This window comes from Cavenderia fasciculata (genome assembly GCF_000203815.1).
Source record: "Cavenderia fasciculata unplaced genomic scaffold Scf_Dfasci-G-o-80e12.f1-5, whole genome shotgun sequence".
Classification (NCBI taxonomy): domain Eukaryota; phylum Evosea; class Eumycetozoa; order Acytosteliales; family Cavenderiaceae; genus Cavenderia; species Cavenderia fasciculata.
In genome coordinates this window covers 79115-95342 of record NW_004457735.1, presented here as the reverse complement: position 1 = coordinate 95342, position 16228 = coordinate 79115, and the positions used below count along the sequence as shown (strand labels likewise).

Genomic DNA, 16228 nt, shown 5'->3' with positions numbered 1-16228 from the left:
AACAAAATGAACAGTAGTGGAGATGGAGTATTTAAACGGCCATTACCTCCACCAACAACAGGAGGAACAAGTATGTTCATCAACAACTCACAACCTCCTCCATCATCGCCAACATCATTAAGATTAAAAACATCTGCTTCACCTCCAACTATTCTTTCTTCATCTCCTTCAACTTCGCCATTTCAACCTCCAACAAATACTACTACTACAACTACTACAACAAATATGAATGGAACACAAACAGTAGGAAGAGGAGTGTCAGCCTCTGGTGTAGCCAAACAACTAAGAAAGATGTCAATCAATTCGACGCCATCTCCATTGCCTCCAACAAATAGCCAACATCCACAGCCACCACACCACTCATCACCATCACCATTGACATTAAGTGGAGAAAGATCATTACCAACCCCACCACCACCTACGTCGTCTACGAGACCTCTCCCAACTCCATCACCCTCATATAAAAAGTTTGTATCATCTCCTTCATCTCCCAATTTGACAGGAGGCTCGAATAGTGGAGATAGTACAACAGGAACATCTCCACATCCATCATCACCTATGATTGCCAAAAGATTCCCTCTTTCTTCTTCACCAGCACCAACTCCACCACCAACCAACAAAAGACCACCCCTTTCATCACCAGTTCAATCTTTTACACCTGTATCCTCATCACCATCGAACCATTCACCACGAACACCTGTTACATTTACAAACTCACCTCCATTGGTTTCGACCAATTCCAATGGCAATAGTGGTAATACGACACCACAACCAACAACAATGGGACCACCATCAACCAACAACATCTCCAAACCAACAGCCAAGAGACCAGCACCACCAGCACTACCACCACGTAATGAGTTGAATGCAACACAAGGCGGTCAGATGATGATACCAAAATTGAGACCAATCGGTGCACCATTACCCAAACCAATGACAGCCAACACTACCATCAATGCCAAGAGATTCCTCAAACAAGTGATACAAGAGACACCTGCCGATGACAATAGCAGTGATGAAGATGATTTTTCAGGTGTTGGTGATAGACCACTATCTACTAAAACTAATCCAGTTGTTTCTTCTGTCAGTGGAGGTGCTTCTTCTTCTTCATCTACTGCAAGTAGTCCAGGTATGGCTGGTAAAAATAATAATATTAGCAATAATAACAATAATAATAATAATAATAATAGTTCAACGGTTGGTTCAGGTGCCTCTTCAACAACTCCTTCACCATCATTGACATCAACAACAACAGGTACAACGACAATGACAAAAGAACAATCAAAAATGGTACAAAGAAATTATTTGGCACAAGAAATGTTATCAACCGAAAAGAAATATATTAATAATTTAAATAGAATTATGACTGTAAGTTGGAGTTTAAAAAAACAAAAGATTTTAATAGACTTTACAATTAACCTTTTTATCTAGATATTTGTATTACCACTTAGAGATAAAGCCAATGCAAAGGATAAGATATTATCAACCGATGAAATCAATAGTATATTTATGAATATTGATACGATATTTGGCATTCACAAGACATTTTTAACAGATTTTGAGACAAGAATTGGAAAATGGACCGATCAACAAAAGATTGGTGATGTATTTTTAAAGATGGCTCCATTTTTAAGAGCCTATACAGTATATTCAAATTCATATAATTCCTCTATTCTATTACTTAGTGCTTTAACTAAATCAAATCCTACTTTTCAATCTTTTTTGGCTGTATGTAAACAAAAAGAAAAAAAAAACAAAAACAAAAAAAAGATCAGGATAATAACTAGTATTTATTTATTAACAATATCTTTTATCAATTTCTAGAAATGTTTATTAAAACCAGCATCAAAAGGATTAAATTTATCAGCCTATTTAATTATGCCAATTCAAAGAATTCCAAGATACAAATTATTATTGGAGAATTTATTATCCAACTCTAGAGAGGATCATATAGATTATCAAGACATTAAAGAGGCAATTTCAGTGATTTCATCTGTTGCCTGTGAACTAGATGAACGTCTTAATCAATTCCAAATCAAACACAAAGTATTGGATATTCAAAATCAATTGGAAGGTTTGGATCACGATATCGTTAAACCAACTAGAGTATTTCTCAAAGAAGGTGACCTTAAAAAGATTTCTGATCGTGTTGTAAATACTAGACATTTCTTTTTATTTAATGATCTTTTAATTTATGCTCAAAAAGAAAAGAAAAATCAATATAGATACAAGGTAAAGTAGAAAATGTAGAAAACAAACAAATAGAATTAAATGATTCCTAACCTTTTTCTTTTTTCTTTTTTCTTTTTTATTTTAGCATTCATTCCCATTAGAATCATGTTGGGTAAAAGATATTCCAGATACCAATAGATTCCAAAATCTATTCCAAATTATATCAAATAACAAAACCTACTTTTTATGTGCACCATCATCTGAAGACAAATTAAGTTGGATGAGGTTATTGAATGAAGTGATCAACAAGCTGGTCGATGCCAATCCAGATGCAAAAGATCAACGTGATTCGATATACGAGAAACGTGGATCAATGTCACCACAGGAAATATTAAAGGCATTGGATCCAATGCAAGTGTTACCCAACGAAGAGAATGAAAATGATCTACGTAAAAAGTCACTATGGCTCAAAGATAAAATGACAAAAGAATGCATGTTATGTACTGCTGGTTTTACTGTAACTAGAAGAAGAGTATGTAAACATATGACAATAACAATAACCGAGTTATAACTAGACATACTAATCTTATTATTTTTAAAAATATTTAGCATCATTGTAGAAAATGTGGTAAGATATTTTGTAACGATTGTTGTCCAGTGACAGATTTTACACAATATATGCCAGGAAAGAAAGCAAGAATATGTAAGACTTGTTATGAAGAGATATCTGTTCAACTATCGGAAATGATGATTGCTGCAGGTGAAGACCCTTATGGAAGTACTACTACCACTACCACTACTTCCAACAACACTCCATCATCATTGACTTCATCATATAGTTCACAAGCATCTATTGATGATGATATACCGCCGGCGGGTCAAGATGATTGACAATAATAATAATAATACAACTTTTCTCCGACCGACCTTATTTATTTAATTAAACGCCCCTCCCACCTATTAACAACAACAATATTAATAATGATAATAATAATAATAATAATAATAATAACAATGATAAACCATATATCCTTGTACAAGTGTATAACAACAAACAAATAAAATAATAATAGTAATAATAACGAATTTAAATTATTTAAATTAAAATTGATTTGTTTGGTTGTTATAAATGAACTTCATGCTTTTTAATTTTTTAGCAAGCTACTCAGTCGATCAAATACATTGAAACATGATTACACATAATCGACAAAACCTATCTTTAACATTAAGATTATTTAATAATATAATAAAGAGTCGACAAGATGATATCATCGTAGAATCACCAACCCCCACCTTTTCCTCCTCCTCCTCATCAACCTTTTCTACGTTAAATCTCAACAACAAATGTCAATCCCAATATATTAATAGTAGAAAAAGATGTTGTAATACTACCACCAACAACAACAATACCACTACTAATAATCATAAAAAGAGTTACATCTTTAATAATAGTAGTAATAATAGTAATAGAAATACTAGTATCAATTATTTGTTAAATGAAATGAATAATAATAGTCATCAGGTTCATTCATTTTCATCAACGTCGTCGTCGTCAACAGAGGGAAACAATCAAGATGCATCATTAAATGATATAAAGTTATTTCTTGAATCTTGTTTGAATAAATATTCATCAAATGTAATGTATTCAGTCTTACTTTTTTTATAGAATCATTAATATTGATATTCTATTCCTTCCTTACTCCACAGCAAGATAAAGAATTAAAAGAAAAACAAAACGAGTTGAATCAATCAATACAAAATTCACCATCACTCGATCACATTGAAAAGACATTGAGAAACCTTATTCAAAATGATACGAGCTTTATACAATTATTCCTTTCTGTCAGGGATCAATTTGACAAGACACAACAACAACAACCACCTACCGAACAATTGATCAATTTTGACAGTGTACTACAACGATTACTTAAAGAGTCATTAAAAGAGAATCAATTGATTGCTCTACCAATTGACCCTCTTTTTACACATCCATCGGTCATTCAACAAATGCTTGACAATGAACAAGTACATCCCTACGATAGAAGCAATCCAAGAGAAATATTCAATAGAATAAGACCTGGTAGATTGTGTTTGGTACTATTCCATCCACAATTACCTCACTTACCTTTAATGTCTCTTTATATTGCATTGACAAATGGAATTGCTGACAATATGAACGTAGGTTTTGTGAATGTATTTTAGTACAATTGTTTATCCCAACTAATATATATATATATATAAATCACCTTTTTAGAATATAAATCAAAGTAATATCGATCTTTTACAAGTTGACAGTGCCATGTTTTATTCAATATCATCACTACATAGAGGATTAAAACATGTAGATCTTGGACATATATTAATTTCCAAAGCAACCGAATATCTCATGATCAATCCTGGCATTCAAAACTTTTGTACACTTTCTCCAATTCCAAACTTTAAAAATTATTTAAAGAGTATGTGAAATAATGGAAATATTCAAAGGTTGCAATGATGATTTTAATTATTAAACCATTTATTAATATATTTTAGGAAAAGCACAAACCAATCAAGACATTAAACAATTATTAGAAACTGATATCAATGATAATAATATAGATCAATTTAGAGATGTCTTGGAAACACATTGTCTAAAGTATGTATAAATAGATAATGAGCCGTCAGAAAAGTTATACCAACTCAACTCTTTTTTAAAACTATAGTTATTTAATTAAAGAAAAAAGAAAGATTAAAACATTGGATCCAGTGTGTAATTTCCATCTAAAAAATGGAGCATCAATCTATAGATTAAATTGGAAGGGAGATCTTTCAAATCAAAGAATGCGAGAAAGTTTTGGACTTATGATCAACTATTTATATCTTCCTTTACACAAAACACAATATTCTTTAAACTATAAAACCAGTGGTCATGTTGAAACTCAAAAACCATTCCAATCACAATTGCATCAATATAATATTAATAATATTAATAATAATAGTGGTGAACAACATTGACCTCCAATAATAATAAATAATGATAGATTAGATCAACCAATAAATCAGATCATTTCAACAAGTCAAGTTTAATGGGAGGGGGGGTTAAAAAATATTGTAGTTTACATTGATAATTGGTTGTTGGGAGGAGAAATCAAACTAGTCGTGTTGTTTAAACTAGTTTGTGTTACGATTTTGGATAAAAGATTATCTATCTCAAACACACACACAAAAAAAAAACTCACGATATCCTCTTCAACCCACTTCATCTTTCACCTTTTTTTAGTTATCATATCGAAATTAATTCATTCATGTACCAACCATATACCCTCTAAATGATGACAGCTGCTGTTGAAATTGGTTAATCAATATATCGACGATGATGATGTACTTTAAACCTGGAAAAGGTGTGATTGATCATCATTACAAGTTCTTCTTTGATCATCACAACTCTCTTCTCTCCCTCTCTACGGTTGTTGGTGAAGATGTATAGACAGATAATTAGGATGGTGGTGGTTGATGTTTGTTGGTGATATTAAAGAACTGCTAATTCGAGCAAGTTATCTTACAATACCAGCACCTGCAGTGCACTGCTACTACTATACAACTGAAAAGATTGGATCAATATATTACAAGAATATTAGAGTACTCTTTGGTATTGTTACTTTAGTTATTATTACCACCTATTAGTAGCAAAGGAAAACAACAAGAAGAAAACAATATTGATCAATACTTTCCACATACGTTTAATAAGTCGATAGATCTATCAAGCACAAACAAAAGATCTTATTCTCCTCCTCCTCCTCCTCCCACAAATCAAGAACTACTTGTATCAGCTCACTTGTTCTCCTCCTCCTCCTCCTCCTCCTCTCTCTATCAACATCATCACAAACAAATCACTCTCTATCTAATAATTGAAATACATATGTATATATTCCATTATTATTACAATAATTAATAGTAGACTAACCAGGTTGGAACTCAACTTTGTCAATATTATAATAATATTAACCACCCCTATCAATATTAGTCAACCCTTGTCAAATCACTACATTTAATAATCTATCATCAAACAACATCATCACCATCATCATCATCATCATCATCATCAAACAACAAAACAACCTAGTATTATATATCATACACCAAAACCTGTTATTGTTTTTTTCGTTTATTTATTTATAAAGCTAAAAGATAGGATATTACGAGTTGGATCAAAATAATTAGATCAAAATAATAATAATAATAATATTTTATTATAAATTAAAATAATGACAACTATAAATCAATTAAATAATAGTTTTAATAATGATAATAATATAAATAATACTAGAATACCAATAAATACTCCACCACCACCACAATATAACCAATCATATAATAGTAGTAATAATAGTAATATTAATAATAATGTATCAATACCAACATCTCAATCATCTGAAAGTATTATTGGGGTTGGAACTGAATCAACAGCATCAACACCAGGAGTAAAACATGTTCACTATGATTATGCACCAACCATATTTATTCTACCAGCCGAAAAGCCAGTTAAAATCGTAATACACAATGCAACCAATACATTTTCATCGATTATAAAAGGTATCGTCATTCCATTGATTGTTATCTTTTTAATCTCTCTCATCCCACTACGTAGAGATAGTTTTGGATTTCTTGCCAATTGGTTGTATTGTCTCATCTATATTCCACTGGTAACGGCAGTGACGTCGGTATTTCACATTGGATGGGCATCTGTATTTCTAAAGACCAAGACTGGATACTCTGTACTATTCTTTCATTGTGTCTTGGTGTCACTCACCTATTCTCTGATTGCACAGTTTATCGATCACACCAAGTATCCCATCCCACTACAAATCATATTGATTCCACTAGAGTCATTGGTTATCCTACCCATTTTCATTTATATCCGTTCGAGTGATCGCTTCAAGTTGTCCTATACCCTATCCTTTTTACGGTACTATCTCTTTTTGCTCTTGACAACGGTGGCTCTCATCCTTTCTATGGGATTTGTCATTGCATTCTCATCGCCACAGTATCAGATTCTAGTTGGTGTAGCCTACTATTTCCTCATGTTCCTCATCAATCAAGGAGTCATCTATATCACACGTAAATACACTCACCGTGGTAACCATAACATTATTTGTTACTGGGTCGAGACACTATCAGAGCTGGTCATTTGCTTTATGTTTATCAGAGTGGAATCATTGCATTTCTATTTGCTGCTACTCATTAAATTGGTGGTCCTGGTTCGACATCCCATCTTTCTTTGTGAACAGTATTGGCAATGGCGTTGTTCTGTCAAGGCACAATGGGACAAGTGTAAATCAGACAATTGGTTCCATTCTACCAATATCTTTGACAAGGTGTTTTATGGGTTCGTAGGTCTTTTCTTCCCCATCTCGATCGAGCGAGAAGAGCATCAAACCAGAGTGATCGATCGTTTCTTTTTCACTTGCCTCTCTTACTGCGGTGTCCCATTCTTTTATATTCTCTTGTCTGTTTGCATCAGACTAGGCACTGCAGCCGCCCACTATCCATACGTCGATATTCACAGGAGTGTATATATCATGTATATCATCTATGCATTCTTTTCATCATTCTTTAGTTTTATGGTGTTCCTTGTCATCCGTTTCATCTTTCAATCAAAATTCCAACTCTCTGTTCTCAATCATCCTCTACAATCACTCAAAAACAACATTAAACTATTAATGTTTTGTAATTTCAGTGCATTATTATTTCCAATAACATTTATGTTGGTACATAATAATGTTTATTATCTTGTCAATTAAAAATAAACAAAATAAATAAATAAATGATAAAATTCTCTCTATTATTATATTATTATTATTATTCTATTATTATTATTATTATTTTATGAATCAACGAGTTTAATTGAATCAACGATTTCATAATAACCAGTCTTTCTATCTTTTGAACCAACTTTCATAAAATCCAATCTACCAAAAGTTTGATCACCAAAGTATGAAGAATTGAAAGCATTGGATATTTGAATAGCTTGTTGAAAGTATTGTTTGTTGTGTAATCGATTATCTTTGAGTAATGTAATATGTGGTATCCATTTTGGTTCCTTGTGTACATTTATATTGTTATCTTTAAATAGTTTAAATGACATTTGGTAGAATTGTTCCAGTTTTGATTTCATTTCATCTTGTTTAACACCTGCCCAAATAAAGGATTCAGAGAATGTTCCAGTACCACTATATAGTTCACAATTTAGTAATGCTTTTGAATACTTTAGATATTAATCTTTTTATACATACTGTATTCTAACAGTTGGTGGTGTATTATTGAATAGATCAAACATGTATTGCTTGCATAAAGGCAATAATTTCGTTTGAACAAGATCTATTTGTGTATCATTTACTAGATTCATTACAAACAGGGTAATGTGAAACTTGGTCGGTGTTGCTAGCCACTTTTGATCGACCCATACCTTGCTACCAATCAATTGTTGTGCCAATTCTAATTGATTTCTAGTAAAACTATCATCAATTGGTAAACCAATGAAATAGTTTGGTGGTGAAGACTTATTGTTGTTATTGGTCTCTCCATTCAATTGATGATAAAGATTATAGACACTTGTCGATACTAGGATTATGATTAAAAAGATGGTTGATGATTTTAGCATTGCGATGATCGATCATCAAGAAGAAGAAGAAGAAGAAGACATGACAATCGTGATGGAATGGAAGATAATTAACCATTTTAGCGCTGCGTCACCACCGATCTACTTTGGTGATTTGTTTGTTTGTGTTTTTTTTTTTTTAAATTTTATTAATCGATTTATTTTGGCATATCTAATTAATTATATCATATCAATAAAATAAAAGTATATTGATTAGTGGAAAGTGGTGATCAAAAAAATAAATAAATGATCTATGATGTAAATCTCTGAAAAAGGAAATTGATAGATTTGGTATCAAAAAAAAAACAAAAACAATATTGCCACAACTATCAGACAATAATAATGATCATAATTATAATTATTAATAGGTTCGATCCTTTTCCAGAATCTTGGTTAAATATTACAACAAGGGTTGGTCATTCATTTTTGGAATCTATACAAGTTAAACCATTAACAATTCAGCGATTGGATGGATAATGTCATCGACGATTTAAATCCATTCAGTCTTGAATCAAATTAATCAATCAATCAATATTGGATAATATTAAAATATATGTATATATATTCCTGTAAATCTAAAACCCCCATCAAACACAACCTTTCATTACATATCCATTGCAAGTGGTTTTAAAAGTAATGAACAGTGAGAGGGGGGGGGGGGGGTTTTACCTTGGTATTGTGACTATCAAAAAATAATGACCTAAGACATCAAAAATCCATTTTTTGTTCTACTCACCTTTATCTGGGTTCAATTCACATAAACCATGTCATTGGTCAGTGGTTAAAGAAACCATCATGTTGTAATATACAATATAAACAGACACACACTACACACAACCCAACTACAAAAAAACCCTTCTTGACTCTCACTCTCTGTATGTCTTTCTTGATGTTGGGAAAAGGGGGCGGTCTGCAAAAATAAACCCATCCTCTCAAGAGAGTGGCTATTTTGTGTCTTGTTGTTTGGTTGATTGAATGACTGAATTAATCAGTCAAATCAATCAAATCAATCAGATCAATCAATTAAACCAACACTATGGTGTCTATTGCGCAACTCGATCAACTTGGAAAAGTAACATTTTTGGGTGGGTTTAAAGCACAAAGTGTTCTATGTTGTTGTTGTTGTTGTTGATTTCAATGTCAATATGGATGGTCAGTGTGTTTCTCGATTTGTACATCAACAGTCTTTTCCTCCTCCCTCTTCTTTTTCCTTCTCCTCTTCAATGCTTGCTTTCCAACACATATGTAGTGTGGTTTAGATAAAAGTAGCGATGGTTCAAATGTACTGGGATGCTCTCTCTCTCTCTAGCACTTAAAAGTGGTGGTTGTGTATGGTACAAAGGATAGATCAATAGTAATATATGTAAAGTACTACTACATACTACTTTATATTTTAATATTAAACCAACAATAACAACAACACACAGACACAAGAGATAGATAGACAATACCTCCTCCTGCAACTGCTACATTTTTAATGTGACAGATTGAATTTATTATTATCACTAGTATTGGTAAAGAGAGAGAGAGAGAGAGAGAGAGCTTGCTATTACCTTGTCAATATATCACTTCATCATATTATTATTATCTTTTTAATCCTCTTCTTGGCAGCTGCACCGGTGCATTAGTTGTGTTGCTGGTTTTGGTGTGTAGTGTGTGTGTGGTGTACTCTTTGTCATTGTGTGATCATCAACATCTTGATCAATCAATCAATCCATCAATCAATCAATCCATCCATCCAAATATTACAACATATATATTATTTTAAATAGTCCATCATCTTTTATAACATCTAATAATATTTGTTGTTGGTTATACCGCCATACTATAATATTTATTGTATTTCCTACCTTTTTTTTTTTTCCCAAACTATTTTAAATCTAGTTGGTCAATCCCACCAGCTGTCCTATCATCTTTTCTCTTTCTCTTTATACTTTTTTTTCCATACTCAATCATCATGAAAAGCAGATACTACACTGCAACTCAATCCCACCAGCATGCTGTGACAGTTGTTGAGGAAAAAAAAATGAATCGATTGGTCATTGTTGGCCATCCTCCTCCTCCTCCTCCTATTATTCCATCTCCTTCATCATCCACTTCCACATCCCCACCAATTTCATCGTTGTCTTCATCTTCTATGACTGGTGTTTGTAAAAGTATTTCTCCATCATTTGGGAAAAATGGTTCCCTTGTTTGTTCCTCATCGTATGTATTAACTTCGGAAATGTCCTCCAATGACGAGAGATCTCCAGATTGTTACCACGATGATGAAGATGAAGAATTTGAAGATACTGATGACTGGGAAGATGACAGTACTGGAAGAAAAGCCCATCGACCAAACAACAACAACAAGTCACAGTTTCCAATTTCTCCGGACCGAGGCAAAAACAAATTTGTCTGTAAACACATTGGTTGTACCTACTCTTACAGCCATTCTAGTGGACGTTCCAACCATTACACAAGTTATCACGGAAAAGAATGTGACCAAGCATGCCAACAATGTGATCTCGTTAGAAGAAGATCTGCCACAAGAAAGGTTCATTGCAGACATGATGGTCCATGCAACAAGCAATTGTCAACCTCTAATAGGGCAAGCCATGAAAAGAATAGAAATATGCATACTGAATGCAGTCCAAATTGTGAAATTTGTCTTCGATTAGATTACAAAGCAAATGACTATTATTATTATCATAATATTAGTGATAGAATTACAAACAAAAAGACTAATAATAATAATCAAAATAATAATGATGAAAATAATTTAAAGAAAAGAAAAATAGAAGATATTACTTCACCATTATCAATGATACCCACTTTAAACAACATCAACAACAATAATAATAATAATAATGGTATGGTTAAAAAGGATTCTTTAATTTTCAACACTAAAAAGCAAACATTAAATCAACTAGAATTAGCTCAATTAGAACACCAACAAAAGAGATTATCACAATATCAACCAATACTTCCAAAGAATCTTCTGGGGATCAAGAATTCCGAAGAAGTCTCATCGCCATCTGATTCCCCATGCCTACAAAGTCTTTGTGCTTTAAAGTATGCTGGTTTCCCAAATACCATTGTCACCACTAAAAGTAATATGGATAACAAAAGTAAAAATAATAATAATAGTAACAATAATAATAATAATAATAATAATAATAATAATAATAATAATAATAATAATAATAATAATAATAATAATAATATTCCACCATTAAATTTAAACGCAACAACATCTACTACACCCAGTCAAGAAAATGGATTGGATGAAGAGTCTGATGATACAACAAATAGTAGCGATATTGAATCCTATACCATCTATCATCAAATCAACAATAATAATAATACTAACAAGATTAATAATAATCAAAATCACACCAATAATACTCATAATAATAATAATAATATCAAATGTTCAAGCATCAATAGTCTTATTAATATTGACAATAGTAATATTTTTCCAGACACCAATTCCATTCAGGATGGTGATTCCCTTTTCAACTCTTTCTCAATTGTCAAGAGAAAGAGATAATTAATTAATGGTCTAGTCTTAAACGCCAAGTGTATAATCTATAAACCTACCTACAATAATAATAATAATAATTTACCAAAGAAATTAATTTTAATGATAATAATAAAATTTTACATCATCTGCCAAAGTTATTTATAGAGTTAGTTAATAGTATAATATCAACTAAACTTTAATAGTTTAGTTGGCGCCACCAGTGAAAAAGAGGGGTTTTTTATTTATTCTTTTTAGATTCCTTTCCAACAAGCTTTTCTTTGAGAGTTTCAATCTTTTTGTTATCCTTGTCGATGAGATATTCCTGAACGGATGAATCGACGATTGAGATTAAAAAGTACAAGATCATCATTGCCAATACACAATCCCATAGAACACCCAAATAACTCTTTGGAGCGTTTTGAGTGTTGGTCGAAGAGTTTAATCTTTCTCTTTCCTTTTCGAGGATTGGAAGTACTTTTCCTTTTGACCATGGAATATATTCTTCAATCTTGGCAATTACCCAAGTCAATGTTTCCATGTTGAAAGCCAAAATAACAAAACATGCTTGGATGTGAGCTTTTACAACAGCCTTTCCAATCAATGTTGCTCCGAAAAACTTCCAAAATGGTACTAAAAAGTGTCCACATGTAATTCCTGCCAAATCAAATAATGGATTAGGAATCTAAAAGAGAGAGAGAAAAAATTAATTATCAATTATAAATGATTCATTCATTCATTCATTCATTCATTTGACTTACAGAAGCAAAAGCCAAAATACCAAAGAAACCCATATTTCCAATGAGAGCAGGAACAGCAGAACTTAATCTTTCCAATAATCCCTTCTTTTCCTCCTTTTCGTTGGCTTGATTCTTGGTTCCATTTTCCTTTTTCTTTTTTTCTTCTTCTTGTTCGAGCTTTAAACCTTTGAGTCTTGCTGTTCTAGCGACAAAGTAGGGTGGTAATTCACCAATGGCAGTACCAGCACCCCACATGAGAGCTGCAAGCTGAACAGCTTGTAAAATACTCCAAAATGAAACATTCTCCAAAGAGGCATCAGCGACCGATGATGACGGATTGGCCAAGTTTGGATTAATGAAACTGTTTGGTCCGTATTGTTCGAAATCCAATGATCTCCATTCCGTAGCAGCCAAAGTAACCTTTGCAATGTGTGGACCAAGGTACAATACAAATGTATGTAAACCAGTTCCCAAACCAACAGAAGAGAGGATACCAAGTCCTACCCACCAGAAACAAATCGATATGAGGTCAGTATATTTTCCAAGATATTCTTGATGTTGTCCTGGAACGTAAACAACAAACAATGCTGTGCTTATAATAAGTGTTACAAAGAACAATAGTAATGGTTGTTTTTGTACAAAAAGTATGCCATTGACAAATGTGTCACGAAGTACATAAAAGAAATACTTTAAAGTCTTGATTGGATGAAAGAATAGTTTAACATTCTTTCTATTTTCTTTTCTCTTTTCTAATAATTCTATCCTCTCTAAAGGTAATGATGATAATAATAATAATAATAATAAAAGTTATATTAGTTAATGATAAAGACGAAAGAGAGAGAGATGTACAAGAAGAATTGTATGTAAAAGTATTGAGTCGAGTCTTACGTTTTATATCAGAATCTGAAAGAACTTTGCCCTTTGTCATGTTCCTCTTATTCTCCTTCTATTCTTTGCAATAATGCTAGGTTTAAAGATAATTATACAAAGTTTTAAATTTTAAAACAGCATAGCTTTTGTTCACCACCTGATTTTTTAAACTATTTTTTGACTTTTTCGTGGTTAGACAGAACTTCTTTTTTCTCCTCTATTAGTTATTTATCAGATGACACTCGATAACAAATAATGAGTAAAAGAAAAAATGATGACAAAGAGACAGAAGATATTGATCATAAAGATAAGATAAAAAAGGATAAAAAGAAAGAAGAAAAAGAACTAAAGAAAGAAAAAAAGAAAGAGAAAAAGGATAAAAAGACCTCTTCTAAAGATGAAGAAAAAGACTACGATCAACTAAAGAAAGAAAGAAAGAAAGAAAGAAAGGAAAAGAAAGACTCTGAATCAAAAAAAGACACCAAACATAAGAAGAAAAAGTTAAAGAATGATGATGATAATGATGATAGTGATGATAATAATAACAAATCAACTAAAGATATAAAACAACAACAACAACAACAACAACAAGAAAATACTATTAGTAATGATAAAATTATTGGTAATAGTAAACAAGTAAATGTTGAAGAAATCATTCAAAAGAAACCATGGTTGCAGTTGGTCAAAGATTTTAATCATGTTATTTGGTCAAACAACGATGACACTCCTACCATTGTTGTCATATACGATGAAAAGGAAACATCACGTTTCTTATCAATCATATCATCAATCTATCATCAAGAAAATAAGATTGTCGAAACACAACAACCAAAAATAGTTTCATTTGGTAAAAAGAAACAAGCCGAAGAACAACAAATGGCTTTTGTCGCCTCAAATATCGTTATTGGTTTCGATGTTGAAGGTCAGGATCCAGTCTATACTATTCAATTATCTACATTGACAGTTTGTGCTGTCATTTGTGTGTGTAGATTCACAAAAGATGGAACCCTCCCAAAGGATCTCTCTGTCTTTCTTTCCAGTCGTATGGTTGTGAAATGTGGAGTTGGTGTTGGAAAAGATTTCGAATATTTAAAGAATAGTTTCAAAGATACTCATTGTAATGGTTCAATGGATGTTGCAAGTGTTGCTCGTAACAATGGACTTACAAGAGACTACATGTCACTTGATCACATGTCAATCGATCTTTTGGGTTACTCTAAACGAACCTCTGACCAAAAAATCCCACCCTCCAAGATGGTACAAGAAAGAATCAAGAACTTGTCATTTATCACTTATGCGGCAGTAGATGCATGGTTGGGACTTAAAATTGGCATCAAACTATATGAAAATCTTGTTCAAAAAGGTGAAACCACCAACTGTGTCTCATTTTATGATTGGTCTAAATCCCAATTGACAAGCTTTACCTTTTCAAACAAACAACAACAAAATCAACAAAATCAACAAGCCGCCCAACAACAACAACCAAAAAAACAATATCATCAAAAAGAATATAAATCTATAAAGCCAGAAGATACTTATTTAATTTCAAATCATAATAATAATTATAATCATAATTATAATAATAATAATAATAATAATAATAATAATAATAATAATAATATGCCCATGACACCAGAAGAAACTTATATTGATAATAGTAATAATAATAATAATAATAATAATAATAGTATTAATAATAATAATAGATATAAATTTAAAACATCAGGCAATTCAATAAGAGACGAAGAAAAGAAAAAAAGATATGAAAAGGCAGAATCACATGATTTTCTTGATAAACTTCAACAAATTAATCAAGGACAAAGAAGACCATTTATATAAATAAAAAAAAGTCATCAATATTTATTTATTGTTTTCTAGAAATAGGTAATCTCAGAGTCAAGAGTATGACCCTCTTGAACAGAATTCAACAAGAGAACAGTCTTTCTAAAATCTTGATAAATTCTAAGATGTATAAACTCATCATGATCAACTCTAACCTTGACAAAGTAGTTTATACCATTTACAATCTAAAAATGAAGAAGAAGAAGAAGAAGAAGAAAAGAGGATATAAAATTAGTATAAATAGATATAAATAATACTAATTTTATATAGAAGCAAGAAAGTTAACCTTACTTGTTCGCGATATGAAACAGCAGCGAACTGTTTATATTGTTTGCCTTGTTTTGCTTCAGCTTGCTCTTTTACTTTGTGCACCAATGCTATCACATTTGCATCGACACGTCTAACTAATCCGAGTGATCCAGCAGAGTTCATCTCGTTGTTTTATTTCAAAGGTTTAATAATAAT

The 16228-nt window shown here is 31.8% G+C and overlaps 8 protein-coding genes across 8 annotated transcripts; 5 read left to right on the top strand and 3 right to left on the bottom strand.

Moving 5' to 3' along the window:
* Window positions 1–6: 6 nt before the first annotated feature.
* gxcW (pleckstrin domain-containing protein) lies at window positions 7–5166 on the top strand (the record flags this gene model as incomplete). The annotated part of the gene is made up of 10 exons (XM_004360517.1): window positions 7–1368; window positions 1432–1728; window positions 1825–2232; window positions 2318–2704; window positions 2782–3018; window positions 3425–3808; window positions 3880–4365; window positions 4427–4628; window positions 4705–4807; window positions 4875–5166. 10 exons carry the CDS (start codon window positions 7–9, stop codon window positions 5164–5166), a joined length of 4158 nt encoding a protein of 1385 aa, XP_004360574.1.
* A 1250-nt stretch (window positions 5167–6416) lies between these two features.
* On the top strand, window positions 6417–7864 carry DFA_04852 (uncharacterized protein; the record flags this gene model as incomplete). The annotated part of the gene is made up of 2 exons (XM_004360516.1): window positions 6417–7721; window positions 7769–7864. The coding sequence occupies 2 exons, from the start codon at window positions 6417–6419 to the stop codon at window positions 7862–7864; spliced, it is 1401 nt and encodes a 466-aa protein (XP_004360573.1).
* A 171-nt stretch (window positions 7865–8035) lies between these two features.
* Window positions 8036–8615, bottom strand: DFA_04851 (uncharacterized protein; the record flags this gene model as incomplete). Its single annotated transcript, XM_004360515.1, has 2 exons — window positions 8036–8416; window positions 8565–8615. 2 exons carry the CDS (start codon window positions 8613–8615, stop codon window positions 8036–8038), a joined length of 432 nt encoding a protein of 143 aa, XP_004360572.1.
* Window positions 8616–8792: 177 nt separating this feature from the next.
* Window positions 8793–9329, top strand: DFA_04850 (uncharacterized protein; the record flags this gene model as incomplete). The annotated part of the gene is made up of 2 exons (XM_004360514.1): window positions 8793–8926; window positions 9272–9329. 2 exons carry the CDS (start codon window positions 8793–8795, stop codon window positions 9327–9329), a joined length of 192 nt encoding a protein of 63 aa, XP_004360571.1.
* Window positions 9330–10835: 1506 nt separating this feature from the next.
* On the top strand, window positions 10836–12341 carry DFA_04849 (uncharacterized protein; the record flags this gene model as incomplete). The annotated part of the gene is made up of 1 exon (XM_004360513.1): window positions 10836–12341. One exon carries the CDS (start codon window positions 10836–10838, stop codon window positions 12339–12341), a length of 1506 nt encoding a protein of 501 aa, XP_004360570.1.
* A 211-nt stretch (window positions 12342–12552) lies between these two features.
* On the bottom strand, window positions 12553–13979 carry vmp1 (uncharacterized protein; the record flags this gene model as incomplete). Its single annotated transcript, XM_004360512.1, has 3 exons — window positions 12553–12996; window positions 13073–13818; window positions 13940–13979. The coding sequence occupies 3 exons, from the start codon at window positions 13977–13979 to the stop codon at window positions 12553–12555; spliced, it is 1230 nt and encodes a 409-aa protein (XP_004360569.1).
* Window positions 13980–14176: 197 nt separating this feature from the next.
* On the top strand, window positions 14177–15659 carry DFA_04847 (5'-3' exonuclease domain-containing protein; the record flags this gene model as incomplete). The annotated part of the gene is given in 2 exon segments (XM_004360511.1): window positions 14177–15608; window positions 15628–15659. The coding sequence occupies 2 exon segments, from the start codon at window positions 14177–14179 to the stop codon at window positions 15657–15659; spliced, it is 1464 nt and encodes a 487-aa protein (XP_004360568.1).
* A 136-nt stretch (window positions 15660–15795) lies between these two features.
* DFA_04846 (uncharacterized protein) lies at window positions 15796–16195 on the bottom strand (the record flags this gene model as incomplete). Its single annotated transcript, XM_004360510.1, has 2 exons — window positions 15796–15948; window positions 16055–16195. 2 exons carry the CDS (start codon window positions 16193–16195, stop codon window positions 15796–15798), a joined length of 294 nt encoding a protein of 97 aa, XP_004360567.1.
* Window positions 16196–16228: the final 33 nt, after the last annotated feature.